The sequence below is a fragment of the Gallus gallus genome, chromosome 1 (assembly GCF_016699485.2).
Source record: "Gallus gallus isolate bGalGal1 chromosome 1, bGalGal1.mat.broiler.GRCg7b, whole genome shotgun sequence".
In the NCBI taxonomy this organism is placed as follows: Eukaryota; Metazoa; Chordata; class Aves; order Galliformes; family Phasianidae; genus Gallus; species Gallus gallus.
This window is the reverse complement of record NC_052532.1, coordinates 168,123,691-168,144,395: the sequence shown is the minus strand read 5'-3', so window position 1 is coordinate 168,144,395 and position 20,705 is coordinate 168,123,691. Positions and strand designations below refer to the sequence as shown.

At 39.5% G+C, this 20,705-nt stretch overlaps 1 protein-coding gene across 17 annotated transcripts in view; it reads right to left on the bottom strand.

Annotated features, from left to right (window-relative positions):
• The window catches only part of LRCH1 (leucine rich repeats and calponin homology domain containing 1), a 124,048-nt gene that overhangs the window by 59,799 nt on the left and 43,544 nt on the right, over positions 1-20,705 (bottom strand). For all 17 annotated transcript variants that reach the window (XM_015276492.4, XM_004938696.5, XM_025146806.3 and 14 more), the window contains exons 2-3: positions 9,411-9,555; positions 1,879-2,005 (exon numbers count right to left, since the gene is read on the bottom strand). In XM_015276492.4, the coding sequence (XP_015131978.1) occupies positions 1,879-2,005; positions 9,411-9,555 (272 nt within the window). The remainder of the gene's footprint in view (positions 1-1,878; positions 2,006-9,410; positions 9,556-20,705) is intronic.

Here is a 20,705-nt window from a genome sequence, read left to right as displayed (position 1 = left end):
CTGAGGCTGGTAATCCAAGAACTGAATACAGTCAGTTGGTGTCTGTTGCCTCTCAGGACTGATCCCTTGGGCCAGGCCAGCATCAGCATTGTGTGTATCCCAAAACAAGACCATGCCCTGCCAAAGGGCTGCCTGGTAGTGTCACCTGCAAGCCATATGCTGTTCAGGCTGGCATCGCTCTCACACAGCTGAACATTTCATGCAACAACAACTGCAGCATGATTTAATCTTTTTTTTTTTTTCCTTCTATTAGTTCTAGAGTAACAACCACCTTATTATCTAAGCTGCATCATGGTAAATATAACAATCCAGATACAGCTCTCAATTCAGTGCTTCATCACAGTTCAGTCATTTTCAGCTCAATAATGCAACTGACTTCACTGGAAATGTTCAAAGTACTCACGGTAGTACCAAGCTAAGTAATGAGGGCATCTGAAGCATAAGCATGCCTAATCTAACAAGAATTGTTACTCAGACTTCCTTCAGTTTAACAGTTCTGTCTCGTCATTCTATCCCCTAAGTTAGGACGTGTTTAATACTGTTCAGCCATCAATAAGACTGGACCTATAATCCCTTAGTGAACCTATTTTAAGCACAACAGAAACAATGCTACAGTCAGACACGTTTTTGAAGGTAATTCAATCAAAACAATTTCAGTAACCTGATTAAAGGAAAAAGTACTTCAAACTGCTAGATAAATTATTCATACTTACTAAAAATCAATAACAATAAAACAAAGCTGGCAGTGTTTAACTCAGGTATAAAAGGTAACTGCTTCCCTCCCCAAACCAGATTCATTACAATAAATAGTAAAAGTCTGACACCACAGTGTGCTGTACAAATAAAATGGAAGAAAGGAGAAAGCCCCATAGTTGTTGCTTCATATATGAGGACTCAGTAGCAGCACTGCCTCCTAACGCAAGGTTGGCTCAACAGAATTCAGTAGAGAAATTATTATTATAAAACATGTCAATACGATAAGCAGGTACTTTCAGCTAGCAACAAGACGCACAGGATAAATGCAGCCAGTGGTGATGTCAGCAGCTGGGAGAAAGTTCACGTTTCATTGTTTTGCTCTGCATAAACTGGCAGCTTCAGAAAACTGTTTGTTTGCCAACTGAGAGGTCAAGGTGAACAGAAACAATCACAAGGCATTACACATGTGCCAGAAGCACACAACATAAAAAGATGTAGACAAAGGGGGAGGAAAGGGAAGCACTCATATACGTAATTTCTACATACAAACTTTTAGAAACCATATATAATAAAATAAATTTTAAGTTAGGTACCAAATTTCTGCACTTTCTGACTCTCATTTGTTAAACAATGTATTATAGATGGAATACTACTGCATGCAGAAATAGTAGTCATCCAGTCAGCTTTGAAAAACCAAGAGGAATATAGCCTGTAAATCTGTTTAGACAATGTTTGAGCAAAGTTGCATGACAAAAATAGTGAAACAAAATGCAAACAGACTGCTAAGACCAATTTCATTAGTGGAATGCAGTGTGGTAAGCTGACAGCACTGAGAGAAAGGAAGAAGAGAGGTGGTACTGGATGACAGTACAGCTTTGCAGAACCTGATGCCAGAACCAGAAACACAGCAAAACAAGGAGCCAGAGCATGAACTCAGTACAGCTGGTAAAGAAATTAAACTTGTAGACTGAGTTTTGAATGAACAAAGGCAGCAATGTTGCTCACAATGGTCCTGAGGGGCAAAAACAAAAAAGGAGAATTACTGTTACTACTCAATACATTTCAGAAGTCAAAAACTGGCATTATAGTATGACGCATTTCTTCCCAACATGTTTGCAAAGTGTATTTCATTGCCTCTAGTTAAATACAAATAAAAACAAAATAGCAAAATTAGTAACATACCAGTTCCATTAACTGCTTTAGCTGACCTATCTCTTCTGGAAGGGAACCTAGCTTATTGTTGCTTGCAATTAAGACTTTTAGAGGAAGACCACACAGGCAAGCTGGCAAAGAAGAAAGTTGATTTCGACTGCAACAAAACAAAGAAAGAAGACAATCATTAAGAACACCAATGACATTCTACTGCATACTTGCATGAAGTTTCAGTTATATAACCCCTTCATTTTGATGGATCAGATTTCCTGCAGATAACATGCAAGCTTTGTAATTGCAATCCTTAGGAAAACATCTGTAGATCAAAAATACCTGCAATTACTGACTAAGCAGTATTGTGGAGAATTACCACTCTGGGAAAAAAAAAGGTATTATATCACTTCAACAACAATTTAACAGTGATTTTCATCTACAATAGCTGTTTTCCTTCCTAATGAACACCAAAAACCTCAGTTGAGACAGTACTTAGCAGGTATTTCAATATTCCTATGTTTTCATTACAGTCTCCTCTATATGGCTTTTGGTTAAAGTGAAAATGAACAAAAAAGAATTCCAGTTTAACTGGTTATTTTCCCAATTCCTTTATGGTATGTTATAGTTGAAGATCACTTTGTACTTGTTGCTATTCCTCCAACCTCACAGACATCCCAAACATAGTGGTGAACATTTTTGTAAGGAATCAAAGTCTGGAAGAAAAAAAATATACTCTTCTTAAGTGCATCCTTTTTGCTCCTGATCAGTTTACTGTTCACTGGTTAATGAATATAAGCCATAACATTATCCCTCTCCTAATTTGATAGAAGGCAGCCAGGCAACAATTCAATCTAGTATCTATTTATAAAAGTTGCTATTACATACCACCGTATTCTGACTACCTAACAAACATTTCACTGTATTGGGAACAACTTTATTTTTCATCTTGATAATGTGAAAACCAAAGAACAAGAAAAATGTACATCTTTAATATCTCACAAAATCCATTCAAGTGTTAAAAGAGCAAACAGAAACTCCTATGTCCCAGTCCTGTAACCTACAGACCACATACTTCAGAATATTTTCATTCATCATTTGAAAAAAAAACAAACAAAAAAATAAAAGGGTAGATTGCAACAATCTTGCACTACAAGAAAGTTCTGTACTAAGGTAGGAAGGAAAGAACTTCTAAGGGGAGTAAACTCTTTGAAAGGGTAGAACGGTTTTAAGTTGAAAGAGGGAAGATTTAGGTTGGATGTCAGGGGGAAGTTCTTTACAAGGAGAGTGGTGAGATGCTGGAATGGGCTGCCCAGAGAGGTTGTAGATGCCCCATCCCTGGAGGTGTTCAAGGCCAGGTTGGATGGGGCCCTGGGCAACCTGGTCTAGTAACTGGGGAGGTTGGTGGCCCTGCCTGGCAGGGGGGTTGGAGATTCATGATCCTTGAGGTCCCTTCCAAACCAGGCCATTCTGTGATTCTTCATGGTAAAGGAGCACTGGAGCACTGGAACAGGTTGCCCAGAGAGGTTGTAGAGCTTCCTTCTATGGAGATATTCAAGACCTGTACGGATGCCTACCTGTGTGATCTATTGGAGGGTATCTGCTTTAGCAGGAGGGTCAGACTCTATGATTTCCCTTCCAATCCCTGCATTTCTACGATTGTGTGATACTAAAAACAATTTATTTTAACTTCATAGGAAAATGTTTCAGATGATTAATCCCAGAAGTTAATTAAGTCATACAACAAAAATAAGACTTTTATAGGGTGCTTTCTATTACATTTTTCCATCAGCAGTGCTTTGGAACACACAGGAAAGTATGAGGAACAGCATTCTCTAACAAGGAGAATACAGGACCTAATCTCTATGAGAAGATATTACTTATCATGCCATATGTTTCTTAACTCAAATTAGAGCCCAACAAAACAAGATCAGCTCCAAATCACCCACAGGCTTTCCTGAACACCAGTGAGACACCTCTGCCAAGCAAATTTAAAGACGTTTTCTCTCTTCTTCTGAAAGCAATGGCCAATGTGGATTACAGTCTGCTGCTACATAACATTTTCCAAGACCATAAGCATAAGCATTGGATCAGCAAATATAAAGGTTTTGAAATTTCTCCACCGGGATGTTTCCAAACACAATGGGAAAAGAAACAACTGCAAGACTGTTTTCTTTTCCTGCGTGTATATTGTGCTACAAGACACTGGATAAATTACTGGAGAGGGGAAGGAGAACATTTTCACCAGTTACTCAGAGGTGTCACCTTAAAATGCCAGCAGTCAATAGTGCTGTAACATAAAGGTCTACTGGTAGAAGATACTGAACAGTACCATCCTAATATGTCTCAAATATTTCAACATTTCAACTGTGATTCCAAGAGAGAAGGATCCTTCAAGTGATTAGACAGAAATATCAGAGATTGTTCTTTATCTATTACGTCTTCTGAATTCTCAAAACCAGTGAACTTTTCAGTGGGTTAATCCATTCATTCTAATGGCAAACACTTCTTCGGTAATGTGGGATTTGAACATACATTATAGGATACTTTTGAGACTTTCTTTCCTCCAGGGTTTCCACAGCAATTTATTTAAGCACAGAATAAGAAGATCCTTGCTAGAAATAAAACCTAAATAAGATCTATTAACTCAGGTACCCATAGCAAAAAAACAAATTGGAAACAGTGTTTCGCTCTTTTCAAGACTTCTATTGAAGCATTTTATCTCTGTACCATACTTTTTTTTCTAAAATAGCTGAAATATTTTTAAACAACTCTAATGTAAGGCATTCCAGCCTTTACACCTTTTTTTTTTTTGGAAAATAAAATAAAATAAAAAAGAGTAGAGGATTTTCATGAAAAGGAATCATGAGTAAAAGAAAAACTTGGGAGAAAACTACCCAGAGACCTCAGTTCTCATTCTAGAAAGAATGACTCAGGAAGCCTGAACTTACAGATGACAAATGCCATGTGATTATAAATGTTAATTTCTGGAAATTAACTCATAAATCACAAGAAGAAACTTTATTATATGCAAAAGAATAATGAATTAACTATTGTCCTTCCAAGAAAACTTGACAATTTTAATAGAATGCAACTTTTTTTTTTAATGTGCATTAACCTGTAAGGAAACAACGGACCATTTTAGTTATCTTCTGCACAACTGTTATGACTCCAGAAACCAAATATGCATGACTGACCTGTAAAAACAGATTGTAAATATTGCCCTGTGTAATTTCAATAAAAGACAACATTTAGGTGAAATAATAGGAAATTGCATATAAATTCTACAAGTCTCAAAACATTCAAGTCAAGTGGTGTGCTACAAAGCTGCATATTGGGGTACGGTAGGATATATCCTAATGGTATAGCTCCATACCTGAAGCCTGTTTTTTTCTTTATGATGTGCAAGGCTTATCAAGACTTGGTGGAAGAACTCCTGAGATCCTGTCAAGTGCTCCTCTCTTAAAATCTACAAATTTGTTCGTCTGCCTCCTGATGTTCACACTCAAGCTAGAGAAGAGATTCAGATGCCTCAAGTTACCTAGAAATGCATGGGAACGTCACACGGATCTCATCTGAGCAATTGAGGGAAATATGAATAAAAAGAATTCTTGATATTCATCTTCAATGAAATTTAAGGCTTTCACTTTAAGGCTGGAAAGTTACTTTGCCTAGAGAAAATAGGGCTCTAGGGAGATATTACTTTGGCCCTCCAGTATTTGAAGGGGACCTACAGGAAGGATAGGGATGGACTCTTTAACAGGGAGTATAGCAATAGGACAAGGAGTAAGTCGTAAACTGAAAAAGGGTAGACTTAAATGTGAGGAAGAAACTCTTCACTGTGGTAGTGAGGCACAGGCTGCCCAGAGAGGCTGTGGATGCCCCATCCCTGGAGGTATTCAAGGCCAGGTTGGATGGGGCCCAGTGCAGCCTGATTTGGTGAGTGACAGCCTTGCCTATGTTGTTCCACATATCATAGAATGGCTTGGGTTGGAAGGGACCTCAAGGATCATCAAGCTCCAACCACCCTGCCACAGGCAGGGCCACCAACATCTATATGTAATACTAGACCAGGCTGCCCAGTGCCCCATCCAACCTGGCGTTGAACACGTCCTGGGATAAGGCAAATAAAAGGAAATTACATATCAATTCTACAATTCTACAAAACATTCAAATCAAGTGGTGCACTACACAACTGCATATTCATGTTCCACACAATCTCAAAATGTTTCACAAAGTCACCACCATTTCAGTTACACAGGCTAGGAGACAAACAAGTCTCATTATTATATAACAAATTCAAGGATATAAAAAATGAGACTCCTGCTAATACCCTAAAGTAGCTGAAAAACAAATAAAAAACACAGTAATCAAAGTTTACCATAGAATTAGACTGCCCCATTCTAGTATCTTCACAGGAAATTAAGAATTAATCTATTCTATGATTTGGACTAGAGTGTATTATACATGATTTAACTGAATAAATTCTGAAAAATGATTATTCATTCCTTTCGAAGAAAAGGACAAGGAAGACACATTAAAAGCACACTGTATGGAGCAGAAGTATTAGTTATATATACATACATATAAACACTGATACTTTCCAGTATCTATATACAAAAATATAGAGGGATCTGGATAGGCTGGATTGGTGGGCTGAGGCCAACAGGAAGAAATTCAACAAGACCAAGTGCTGGGTCCTGCACTTCGATCACAATAACTTCATGCAAAGCTACAGACTTGTAGCAGAGTGGCTGGAAGATTGTGTGGAGTAAAAGGATCTGGAGGTGTTGTTTGACACTTGACTGAACGTGAGCCAGTAGTGTGCCCAGGTGGCCAAGAAGGCCAGTGCCATCCTGGCTTATATTAGAAATAGTGCAGCCAGCAGGAGCAGGGAAGTGATCGTCCCCCTGTACTCAGCTCTTGTGGGGCTGTATCTTGAGTATTGGGTTCACTTTTGCACCCCTCACTACAAGAAAGACATTAAGGCCCTGGAGCGCGTCCATAGAAGGCAGCACTGTGAAGGATCCGGAGCGTAAGTGTTATGAGGAAAGGCTGAGGGAACTAAGATGGTTCCAGTCTGGAGATGAGGAGGATCATGGGAGACCCCTCTACCGCTACCTGGAAAGGAGGTGGTGCCAAGGAGAGGCTCAGCCTCTTCTCCTGAGGTAACTAACATTAGAATGAGAGGGAACAGCCTTAAGTTGCACCAGGGAAGGTTCATGCTAGGTATTAGAAAAAACTTCTCCAAAAGAGTGGTCGTGCACTGAAAGAGGTCATTAAAGGAGGTGGTTGAGTCACTGTCCAGGAATGTGTTCAAGAGAAGTTTAAGTGTGGTACTAGGGAACACTGTTTAGTTGGCAACATTGGTGGTAGGTGGATGGCTGGACTAAATGAACTTAGACGTTTATTCCAATCTTAATGATTCTTTGATTCTATGAAAAATAAGTGCTAGTTCTGTAATGCTGACATTCAAGGGCCAAAAAAATGCCCTGAAGTAGTTGCTCATCAAAAACAATCAGAAGCATTAGCATTCCTGTTCAATCTTCTTCAGAATTATCCACAATTACTACAATATAGTCTGGAACTGTCATCTCAAATCACAAACAATTGTTTCTGTTGCTTAAGGTATCACATGAAATGATGAAAAAAAGACAGACAGTAGAGAGTACATTCTCTAGTCATCCTTAAAGCTATGAAGATACAAAAACTAAAACATCATAATCACTTCATAAATGTGAAGATCACAGACTGATCCACTGTTATGAAGCCTTGCTCCATTCCTTCTTTTGCCATCGTGGATGCACAAACTTTTCCTATGTGCAAAATTTTTAAATTCCCAGTTCTCCCCACCTGGTGATTTGCCAAGACAGAAGTTTTTATTCAGCTAGAGAAGAAAATAAAAGCACAAAAGCATTATATTTGTGAAACTTTAAACTCAGTAAAATAATATATGTATTGTCCTCATCCATTTTTGTCTACAAGAGTCTGAATGCCCTAACTAGAACGTGTTTTTATTTGTTCACTATTTTAATACTCAACTAGGGAAGCCTGAAATCAGAGAAGGATCCATTACACAGCAGACGTAGGACCAAAAATATGTAAATAGAAGTAGAAATCATTTTTAAGTTCGATCCAAGTCAAATTGAGGAAGCTCAGAATCAAAGCGTCTCTCCCATAAATCAGAAAAAATACAGATGAATCAGTAAAAAAAAAAAAACGTTCAAGTTTGACAGAACTCAGAAGCAACCCACGGAGAGATAAGGAAAAGCACATATCCAGGGTATGTGAACAATAAATTCTTGTGTTTGCTTAAAAACGATTTCCTTAAATAAAACTTGTATATATTTTTGGTGCTTTCGTGGATACCACTCATCTCCTGGCATTACTTTCTAATTCAGTTTAGCATCTGGGCTTTCCTGGCATGAGACACAAAAAAATTCATTTTAGATTGGCTGTCTTTTTCTTACCAGGAAGCAACATGGCTACAAAATCAATCTCTCTTCTACAGATTGCTTATTGTGTTCAACTTGTATTGGGGAAGGTCATGTCCAAGTGAAGAAAAAAATATTCCAGGAGATTTTCATTAGTAAGACTTCTAAATCGCCCATTTGTTTAGAACGTCCAACTGAATGTGATAACTGTTAGCAACTTTTGAGTATTCTGGGTTTGCGATGACTCAAATTCCATCGCTACACTGAGATAATTCATTCTAACTCCTAAATTTATGAAGATGTTCTATGCAAATTTGATTTCATCCAGTCCTAATTTCTTTATGCACATCTAACTGTAATGCTAATTCAAATTTACAAGTCCTACTCCTCACATGTGTGCAGGTACCCAGGACACATTATTCTCTTTCAGTTTTTAAAACCAAAATTGGCATTCCATGGCACATGAACCTCATTCTTAAATCCCTTATTATTATATTATTATTATATCTTCACTATTACAGTTTCTACACATACTCAACTGCAAATAAACCTCCGTGCCTTGTCCCACATGAAAAATTGCTGACATATATCCTCTCTCAAAACCAAAAACACATTCAGTTGCACTTCAACCAATAGACATTCTCAATATTGATTAGTATTCACGCACAGTTTTCCTGGAAGAGAGACAGAGGTGTCTAATTCTTTGTCACTTCTTCCTAAAAAAGGTACCAACTATAAATCTGTCATAAGCGGAGGATATTAGTGATAAAAATCACACTTTTCCTGCCCATAGAGGAAAGTAATCAGTCCTCTGTCCCTACAATAAGCACAACTAACTACACAAAATTTATTATCAAGTGGGAAGGAAAAGAATCCAACCATGCTGCTTTAATAAGCATTCTCAATTCATTCACAGAATAAGGGAAAGAAAAGGATGCATGTTACTTAGTCCATCCTTAAAGTTTCTCATTTTAGCCTTCACAATATCTTCATATAGAGAGCTACATCTACACCCAATGTCTTTTCTACATTACTGTTTGCAATAAAAACAGAGTCAATTGTTCCAAGAACACAAAGTGCAGACAAAAACTCCTGACGCATTTGCAATTAAACAGAAAACATGGTAAACAAACTTACCTCAAATTTAAGTAAGTTAGCATTTGTAAGTTCACTATGGCATCTGGTATAATTTTAATACAATTGTGGTATAGATTTAGCGTTTCCAGTGACACAAAATGGCACAACTCCGTAGGAATCTCTGTTAATCTGTTCTTTGATAGATCTGAAAAAAAGAAAGTACATTTTTTTTAACCATCAGAAGTACATACTTTGAAAAATTATGCTTCTTTATTAAAATAAGGAAATAAATATAATCCTAAAGCCAGACAACAAATAAAGCCAATGTTTTATTAAACAAAATAAGACTAGCCCTAACCTTTAGAACTTTGAAATGGAACGGACTGCGTATAAAAGAGCAAACATTCAATTAAATTTTATTCAGTCTAATAAAATGTAATTATTTGCAGGATTCAAATACTTGAAACCGCAACCCTGTACAGACTCCAAAGCTCATATACTATGTCTCAAGACTGATACACAAATAGATATGTGCAAGAACAACTATGTTCTATCATCAGAAACCACTCTATTCATACAATTTATTCATACAATCCATTCATACAATCAGACTGATAATGTGATCTGGAGAATGCTCATCTCTCAAGTGGAAGGAACAGGAATATGCCTGAGCAAAACAAACAAACAAACAACAACAACAACAAAAAGATGTCTGACAGGAAGGATACAGGAAAATGGATCTTGATGATCCCCTCACATCTTTGCTGCCACTAGCTCAAGCCTCCTCCCTGCTCCTTTAACACTTGTTTTGAAGCTTACTTTCTTTAACTGCAAGAAGGTAAAAGAACCAAAGTTTAGCAGACACATTTCTAGAGGATCTCATCTTTTCAGGACCATAAAATAATTTTGCTTTTTTTGAACAAACTGTCAGAAGCCTGAAAATCTTCTTGTTAATTTTGCCATGTCAGGCTCAGTTTGCTGCACAGAGGCACAGCATGAGCACAAAACTATTGCCACTAGGAAAATTCTATCACTTTTGGCATTGTTCCTGTTTCCTGCAACCCAAACTGCAATTCATCTCTCTCCATTCCCCTTGTCAGCCTCCACTTTGCTTCACTTCCAACAATAATCCAGACTCACTACTCCAAACTTGACCAAGATAACAGCAATGGCCAATGAGTGCATAAAGGGAGAGCAGTCCTGCTAACTCAAATGGTAACGTGGTTGAATCGGGTACCTCAGTCAAAATTATTCACCCGTAAGTTACTATACAACAGCAATGCTTGAAATGCTCTGCTTTGTCTTGGGAGACTTTGATGGCGGTTAGATGCAGCATTATCTCTATTTCTACTTTCCTTCACTTCTGCAATCAAACCAAGAGATGGGAAATCTTTAAAGTAGAAGAAAGCTCTTCAACGATCCTTTGCATCAGTGCTTAATCCTCTCCTGTTTTCTGTTTCCCATGTGAGTAACATAGCATTCCAGAAACAAACAAACAAAAAAACTTAACACAGGTTCCCTATCCTGCTGCCATAATATCGGATAATAAATATAGCCAGCAACAGAGGACTGACATGTTATGACTAAGAATCATGCAACAGATCTTCCTATTTTACAATCCAACCTCAAAGAAAACCTTCCCCCTTTTTTTAAACAACACCTTCTGTAGTGACATCCCCACACCATCGCTGTCATTTCATCCCATAGCAGGGATGGAGCAGGGTGGTTCAGAAGAGCAAACTGAAACTCAGCCCTAGGCTGGAGAGTACCTCCAAGGACCTGAGTGGTACATGAGGAGTGGCCTCTCAGCTTTGCTCTGATCCTCCGAAAGCGATACATACATCTAAGACTGGGAACACAATCTTAGGCTGGCTTAAGCTGCAGCCTACCACCCAGACCCCAGCTTCAATTCTGTCCACATTTCCCTTCACATTAAACAAAACGGTCTGTTGACATTACTTTCCCCTTATCCCAGAAAAAATCTTGGACTTCCAAGAAATGGAAGAGCAACTAGATTCATCCCATTCCTCTAAAAGACATTGAGGAACACAGTAAAATTATTTATTATTAATTTTATTACTATTTTTATATTTTAAAAATTGTTCTTATTGCTGTCCTTGGTTCGCAAGGGCTTCAAGGCTGTTAATGTGAAGAAGGACAAAACAAAATACCCACAGATGATAGCAGACAAAATCCTTCCTTTTATCCTTCAGGACACTAAGTTGTTGGACACAATGCGTATACAACAAAGGAATTCAATTAACTAAGAACAAAGGAAATCAATTATTTATTATTGTCCAGTTACTACAGGTTTGGGTTCATTTCAACACTATTATATCTATTGTTGTTTCCTAAATAATAATAACTGTATCTGCTAAGGTGGAGACGTTGTAGAGTCTCCTCTAGAGATATGCAAAACCTGCCTGTGCGATTTCCTGTGGAACGTACTATAGGAAATGTGTATTAACAGGGGGCTGGATTCTCTGATTTCCAGAGGTCCTTTCCAACCCCTAAGGCTCTGACTATGCAAAAAAGCTACATGTTTTATTTAATACTCTTATTTAATACTCAGTTAGCTTTATTCAATCAAAAAAGGAGCCTCCGTACATGATGCAGGTGGGAAGAAAGGCTGGCAGCTTCTAGATGTCTCTGAAAATTCCATGAAGAAAAGTACATTTTAAACACTGAAAAGTAAGGGGAGCATTCTGCAAATGAACTCGATAATGTATCTTACTGACATATGTAAACATTTACATAAACCTCTGAAAGCTACATAATTAGTTTGGTGTTACTTATACCAAGGTACCCTCGTCTCTTTTGGATAGTGATAGGACAAGGGGGAATGGTTTTAAACTGAGACAGGGGAGGTTTAGGTTGGATATTAAGAGGAGTTTTTCACACACAGGGTGGTGATGCACTGGAACAGGTTGCCCAAGGAGGCTGTGGATGCCCCCTCCCTGGAGGCATTCAAGGCCAGGCTGGATGTGGCTCTGGGCAGCCTGGTCTGGTGGTTGGCGACCCTGCACAAAGCAGGGGGGTTGGAACTCGATGATCATTGTGGTCCTTTTCAACCCAGGCCATTCTATGATTCTGTAAGTATTGCACCTGACATTTAAGTTCTAAACTATAATACAAAGGATTCATCATTGCTGAGCCTGAACAAAACTGCACAGTCCTTGGAACTGTATGAGAAAAAGCAGTGTTTGCATTTTGTTTCTGTCACAATTCAAAAACATTTTCAGAAAGTTTCTGAAAATGTTTTATGGGGTTCATTAATTCAGGAAGCAGAAGGATGCAGAAACTATTTTTTCAACAGCTTTTGAAAACATTTTTAAAATACAGAAATAGTTGGCAAACCTCTACTTTTTTTTTTTTTACTGTATTTTTTTTTTCAACTCCCTATTTCCCAAATCACAAAGCTGCACAACTCCCCTACTTCATTAATTCAAAAAAATAACACCTCAGGGCAACTAAAAATAATGCCATTATCGTACAGACCTGCTTCTGCTACAGAAATAGAAAGGAACAGACAGATGTAGGATTTGGTAGACTTTAAAGGAGTTTTGACTAAGCTGATTATGGTTTCTAACCCACAGAGTAATTAATCCATTGTGGTACATTAACGGTCACTAAAACTACATATGGGTTTAACTCGAGGTGACTACTTCCTGTTATTCTGTTATGGAACAGGCAACACAAACATAGACAAACAGCCCAGCAATGGAGAGGGCACCAGAGCAAGCTTTGTGTGTTTTACATGGAATACACAATTCATTCATTATTTTATTTCAAACACCATTTGGCTTTATTTCACCTCTTCCTGCCAAGAACAAGTTTGTTAAAACTCCAAAATAAAGGAATGGAACACACACAAAAAAATAAGCAAGTCAGTTAAGAAAAATATCAGACGGATTCTTGATCTTTAAAAGAATCAACCCAATTTTGTAGCAACGACACTGCTTTTGTACAAAGAAATGTTACTATGTTGGAAGCTGGACAGGAACTACGTGAAACGAGCACTTCCTCAGTTGGGAATGAACAATGAACAGCAAAACTTGAGGCCACCAAGGAGCGACTCACAGCTGGCTCCAAGCCATGTTTGGGGACTGGGCACAGGGCTCCAGGCTGTCATCAGAGCAGAGATGGCTGAGCCCATCCTCAGGACATAATCTTGCAGTTCTTGGAGCCCCAATGAAATCCCACTGCGGACCACAACCTTTGCAACCGATTTGTTGAGCAGCTTGTAGACCATACAGAGCTTTAAGACCAGTCATCCATTAAATAAACATGCCCATGCACTTCTATGTCACAAATCTTTGCCAAGATTTTCCAAGAATGCAGTTTCTTAAAAAGATTTAAAATGTTCAGATTGTAGAAAAACACATTATAAAATTGTATTTATATATATAAAAAAAAGCCTTTAAAAAGCCAAAGTTGGAATTGAGAATCTGTCCACAACTAAGCAGGAAAAAAATAGTAGGCATACAATTGAAACAGAAGAAATCTCTCTTAGATATGGTGTTTCAAAATTGAGAAATAGAATGGTAAAAAAAGTCACCCAAACAACCTTTACTACGGCCCACCAAGTTCCTATTCTCGTAGTCTTCAGCTCTTACCGAACAAAAGACAGAAATTACTTTGAAGAAGGTATTTGCATTTGTACTAAGATGCCATTCAAGGTATTCAAATGAGATGTCTGAATTGGACTGACAAAAAATTCAAGCAATACACTGCATGAGCTTAAAAAAAAAAACAACACAGTTGATTCAACTCCAACTTCAGAGGAAAGTTATGCAAATACGAACGCTGGGAAACGCATTAAAAAAAAAGGCATATATAGCACACAATACAACCATAGGGAGCTTTACCATTTTTACCATTCCCATGTTTTCAGCTGTCTTTTAGGAGGCCTGCATTTCCGTATTACCTAATTGTACCTTCACTGATAATTAAAGCCACAAAATGGTACTTTATCTCAGACAACTGAAATCAGTACTTAAATCCTATCAGTGCTTAAGACCTTCAGCAACTCTGCACCCCACCCATACTTGCTGTGGCAAAGGCAAATGGTCTATTATTAGCACAACTGCGCTTATTTTCCACCTAAGTGGTAGAAGAATCCATTATCCTGTAGACAAATGCCCTACGTTAGTTGTGAAAATAATACAGCATGGCTATAAAATGCTGTGGCCTCCCGAGATGCACCCTAAAACCTGGTGTTATTGAGCAGAACAGCACATCTTACCCCCCACTACTTCCCATCCCTAGCTGGCAGTGTCACTGAGTAATGCCCTGGAGATGCACCAGCTCCCACTGTCGCCAGCCACTTCTACTACCAGAGATGCTATACACACAACAAAGTGAGCGCACAGACCTCTGCCAAATCTTGTGTCCAATGCATTCTGCCTTGGTCACGATAACTGCGACACAAAGGGCACGTGGAATCTCTTAAGCAGGGAGACAATTCTATTCAAGTTATTTGACAGAAAAAAAATAACAGAAGATAAAGAATGCCCCTTAAAGTCAAAATAGTTTGGTTTCCACAGCAGTGCATGAAAAACACACAGAAAAATACTTTGAACGGATTATGAAGTGGCACTTCTGTTTCACACACAAAACCTAAGCACTACTTTGTGGAGCTCTATGAACTCTATGTATTACTGACAATCGCCACAATTGCCATAGCAGTCATATGTTGACCGAAGTTACCAGAAAGGGCTTAAATTCAGGATTTCAGAGGGAAAAGCGACAGGAGACTGAAGGAAAGCAACAGTGAGAGCAGCACAGCGCAAAGCCTGGCGGAGATGTCACCGCAAGAGGGAGTCCCGCCCTCACAGACCCAGTCATGCCTGCAGCAGCGCTGCCCAGACCATGTGGAAGGACTGGAAAGCACAGAAATAGCAAGGCACACCTACCAAAAACTTAAGAGCCATAGAATACCCCGAGTTGGAAGGAACCCATACAGATCATTGGGTCCCACTCCTGGCTCAACACGGGGCCACCCAAAAATCAGACCCTAACATCTGAGAGCGTTGTCCAGATGCTCCTTGAACTCCAGCAGCTCGGGGCCGTGCCCACTGCCCTGGGCAGGCTGTTCCATACCCACCGCCCTCTGGTGCAGACCCTGTCCCCAACCCCCACTGCCCCTCCCCTGGCACAGCTCCATGCCGTTCCCTCAGGCCCTGTCGCTGTCACAGATTGCAGAGCTCAGTGCCGCTCCCTGTGAGGAGCTGCAGCCGCCATCAGGCCTCCCCTCAGCTCCTCTGCTCCAGGCTGAGCAAACCAGCCACTCCTCATATGTCTTCTCCTCTGGACTCTTCACCATTTTTTGTAGCCCCCTCAGCTTTTCCAGGAACCTACTTTCCACAACGGTGTTCAAATTATAGCATGAACCTATTCGTCTATAATAAGTATGAACAGAATGGCTTACAAGGAATTCATCCCTAACAGTAACCATCAAAAAAAAGTGCTTCCTCCAGCCTTCCTTCAGGTGTAACACAAAAAGCTCTCTGATCTGTCTGCAGTTACAGCCAAAGCAGTACGAGGCCTACATAAGCCAGGAGTGGCATGAAAAACTGGATGATGCACTTGACAAAGACCTTGCATACAACCTCGCTCCTCTTTCACTTGTTCTTCTGCTGTATTTCATTTGCCACTCCATGAGAGAGAATGTGGGTTACTTTTCCACAGTGCAATGTAACCTCCCAATAAAGTGTATTGATTGCTGGTGTAAACTATGTGCAATCCACATTTATACTCAAGCAGTGCTCTAACTATCCTGAAGCAACCCGAAGTCAGAAGCCATCTCTCCCTGAAGCTAAAACTGAGCAAACTTTAAGGGTGAGCAAGAGGAGAGGATAAGGGAAGTGCTAACTCAATAATGGTTACCTGAAAGCACATTCTCATGGTTGACTCTGGAACACTCCAGTTCCTCAGAGACAGAGGAAATTTCTCTGCAAGTACCATACGCAATAGAACATCACAAGCCTGGACAAAGAAAGGGGGTGCTAATGCAGCAGTCTGCTTTGTTACTGCTCTGTCCTATGTGCACAGCTTTCCACGGTAGCATAAGACATTTACATTCCTCCTTTATCTGCCATCTCTTGCTCTTTAGGACAACAGCAGCTTGGGGTTAAGGCTAGCGGAAAAAAAGGCTGCTGAGACACCTCTGTTCCCATGAAAAAGATCAGTCCGGTCTGGAAGTTCACAGAGCTCCCTGAAAACACATTGAAAACCACTGCAATTCTTCCTGCAGAACACTGTGGAGGTATTAAGAGATTTGAGAGCCAAACACCTGCATCTTGAGATAGAAAAAAATACTGGAAAGCAAACACCTTCCATCACCACATTGTTTAATGTGAAACTGTTCACAGACCACGAAGCACTCCTCCCTCTTCCGTGCCTTCTGCAGGACAAAGAAAATATAAGCCATTAACTTTCACACTCCTTAACAAACAACCAGACCTGAGAAGCATCAATGGATTGCAGTTTTGTTCTAATTAGCATCAGTTGGACTAAAACTTCAGGGGTTTTCTCAAACAGTAGTAGTAATGGGAAATATCCTCTCAGTTCAAAAACCAGAAACTTGCTCTTTGCTGTTTTCAGCCTTCAAAGTAGGTTGGTTCATGGAGACTACTTGAGTAAGTGTTCAAATTACACACTGGCCAGCTGATCATCTTTACTGTACCAAAATATCTTAGTTGTCTGCCTAAACTGTTAGCAATGGCATGTATAAGAAAATTTAATAGTGAACAGGCAACTCCTATGGAAGCTGAATGTTCCATGATTCTTCTACAGAAACAGAAAGTAAAACAATACCTCAGTGCTGAAAAGTCCTCCAGATTTGCTTCAGTCATCAAGGATGCACTTTAATTATTAGCATAGAACACTGAAATTATATTTTGTCCCCACAGTTTACCTAAAGGGACTTTCAGGTATCTTACAGTCTTCTCACATGGATAACATCCACATGAATTAAGCAGCTCTTTCCTGAAAGAAGAACAATGACCACAGCTTTCACTAAGCTCAAAAGAAATGTTCAAAAGTTGTAAACTGTGTATGCAAACACACAACCCATTTCAGACAAGCCACTTACTTCAGGGAAGAGGGAAAGATCAAGTAAAAACACGCATTACATTCTATCCTAGAGGTGGTGGTGGATCCCTGCAAGGACATACTCTGCTGCATTCTGTTATGCATCTCTTGTCTCAGCCGTAGAGATCTCCCTTCTTCACTTTCCATTGGGGAATTTCCAATGATGCACTCATACACAGCAAAGATCTGACCTTTCCAGCCCACAGACAGAACGCTACCAGAAAGAACAAGCTCGATGCAATGCCATGGTTTTTCATTTCATTCTTAGTTGTAAAGCCTATTACTATTTTTCCTCAAGCTATAAAGAGAGGATACCATTTATGCTCTGCATTATCTGCCTTGGTGACTATTCAAAGGGTTACCTCCTATTTCCCATTTGTAGAAGCTAGAACATAACTGATTTCTGAGAAGAAACTCACCTGCCCACACTACAAAGATGGTTATTTTTCATATCTGACAGACTGAAATAGAGATATGTTTATTTTTCATTCATCTTTACACTTGAACTGTGTCACATTCTGTAACAGATTTTCCTGCAAACGAGGAAATTAAAAGAAGTTATTTGATCTTTGGGCATATCAAAGGCGTGTAGACAAATACACGGTTGAGCTATCTGATGCCAGTTTACAACAACAGGGAAAGCAAAGATTTCTCATTTAATTACTTCCTTTGCTGCCTGTACGTCTCACACAGATGCTGAGGTTAATGATCCTTACTCACATTATTCACATACTCCCCCAACCATTCTTGAACCCAGCAAAATTTAAACTGAACAGTGGCAGTTTACCAACACAAAGCCGTTCTGTACTATGAAAGGTTACTTTACTTTGCACACCCTTAAACAATGAGCTCATGATGTGGCTATCAGACAGGAGATATATTCAAAAAAAATCAGAAAGATAAGGCTGAGAAATACTTCAGGGATCCAATCCAAGCAGGAATCAACGGAGACATTACCAGAATTGAAGTTCCAAGAAAGAAAATCCTGAAATAAGCAAAGAATTCAACTATAATAACTAACCAAGATCAGGTGGTTACTGGTTAGGCATAGGTGGTTAGGTATAGTCCATACTGTATCCTTACAACATAAGCAAACTACTAATCTGGAATCACTAAACCTGTAAATTTTGTACCATCCCATACAACTGCTTCCACGGTTCTTTTTACATTTATTATAATCTCTGTCAATCTTCTAATTCTTCTGCTTTTAAAAATCAAAGAACTTTGTTTTCTTAACGGAAAAGAAAACCATATGTCATCGAATCATAGAATTGCTAAGGTGGGTAAAGACCTTTAAGATCACTGAGTCCAACCACAACCTAACCATACTACTCTAACAACCCTCCGCTAAATCATGTCCCTGAGCACCACATCCAAACGGTTTTTAAACACATCCAGGGATGGTGACTCAACCACCTCCCCGGGGAGCCCATTCCAGTGCTTAACAACCCTTTCTGTAAAGAAGTGTTTCCTGATATCCAACCTAAACCTCCCCTGGCACAACTTGAGGCCATTTCCCCTCGTCCTGTCACCAGTGAGAAGAGACCAACCCCACTCTGGCTGTAAGCACCTTTCAGGTACTGGAAGAGAGCAATAAGGTCTCCCCTCAGCCCACTCTTCCCCAGACTAAACAGCCCCGGTTCCTTCAGTCATGCAATAGTGTTATTTATCAGTAAGAGGATGGGTGGGGACTGACGGATAACCTTTTCTTTTTTTAAAACCATTTTAACAAGTCATAGTTTACAACAGAAATGTGACTGAATCTCTAATCCAACATCAGACACACAGATGCAAAAAGACTGTAAGGGAAGAAAAAACACATACACACTCTCTTTACTTATAAACAATTTGATGCCTGTAAGAGGGTAGGCAAAAATCACATTATGTTTGCCACTGTATTTACTTGGGTACCTAGGTGGAAATACGCCAGCAGGAATTAATAGCAAGCACTTGTAGACCTGTCTCCAGTCACAGGTAAGTATGAGTGCTCTGCTGTTGGCACGTAACAACTGTACAGCAGTGTATATCCCATGCTATCTGGCATCATGCTCACCAATTAAAGCTGGGGTAAAGAAAGAGAAGTGATGGCATTTGTCTTCCCAATAAACCGTTACACATGAACCTTGCTTGCCTGGATGTAGCTGAACACCTGCTTGATGGCAAGCAGTGAATTAACTCACTATTCTTTGCTTGCACACGTGCCTTTCGCTTTATTCAGTAACCTGTCTTCATGAGTTCTCACACTTCTACCTTCCTGATCCTGTCCACCATTCCATCCAGAGAGTGTAAGCAAGTGACTCTGTGGTACTGAGCTGCCCCTGAGTTAACTCACAACACAGGAGAATAACAAGGAGTCCTACAAAGGGCAGATGGACAGCATTACTTCCCTATAGTTACCATAACCCAGTAGGGAGGAGAAAAGAATAAGCTAAGATCTGTCCACTCTAGCTTTAAGTCCAGTAACTGCAGTGTACACTGCTGTTATACAAACTATAAAATCTTATTCATTTGGCTTTCTTCCTGCTGATTTGATAACGTGCCATGAAATAGCTGGGGTTAAAATACCTTGAGGGAAAAAAAAGCCTTTGCTGCATAAGCTGTGAACCTGGTCAAGCCTCCATGGTCAACCCTCCATGTCAGTCAGGTTCTGTGTGAAGAGGAAATGGACTACAAACTTCATGACTACAACTTGGATGTCTGGGGACCTCATTTACAACTGTGGCAGCAGAAAGTGAAAAGATTTTAAGCACAGAACTTTGTTGGTTTGGGCTTTTTTATCCAGCATATACATTTTAAAATCATTACTATGAGAGGAACTGTTCATTTTCAGCAGTTCTCCCATTAGTGAGGAAGCAGACAGTAGTTATACCATCACTGCCGCTACCTGGTGCCTATGCTCCCACTCAGATCTTGAACTTTAAGTCCACAGTTATGAGTTGATTCAATTTTGGAGTCATTAATGTACTCCAACATTCAATACTTTCCACCATAACCCCACATCTAGCTGACTCAGCAAGCAGTATTTTTGACCTCCTAAATCAGCAAGCTGGTTAATATAAAGGCAGATAAGAGTGACCCATTGGTGATTTAGTTGTCACTGTTCAGTCAGCATGATAACTACTCCTATACGAAGACTCACTGTTGATAAATGCATTCTCCTGGTTCGGTATTTAAGTGTCAAGTCATTTAGTCATGCCCCCTCAGAAGCAGATGTAACTAATGAGAGAAAAACACTTTGACTTAAAAGCCATTCAAAGCACT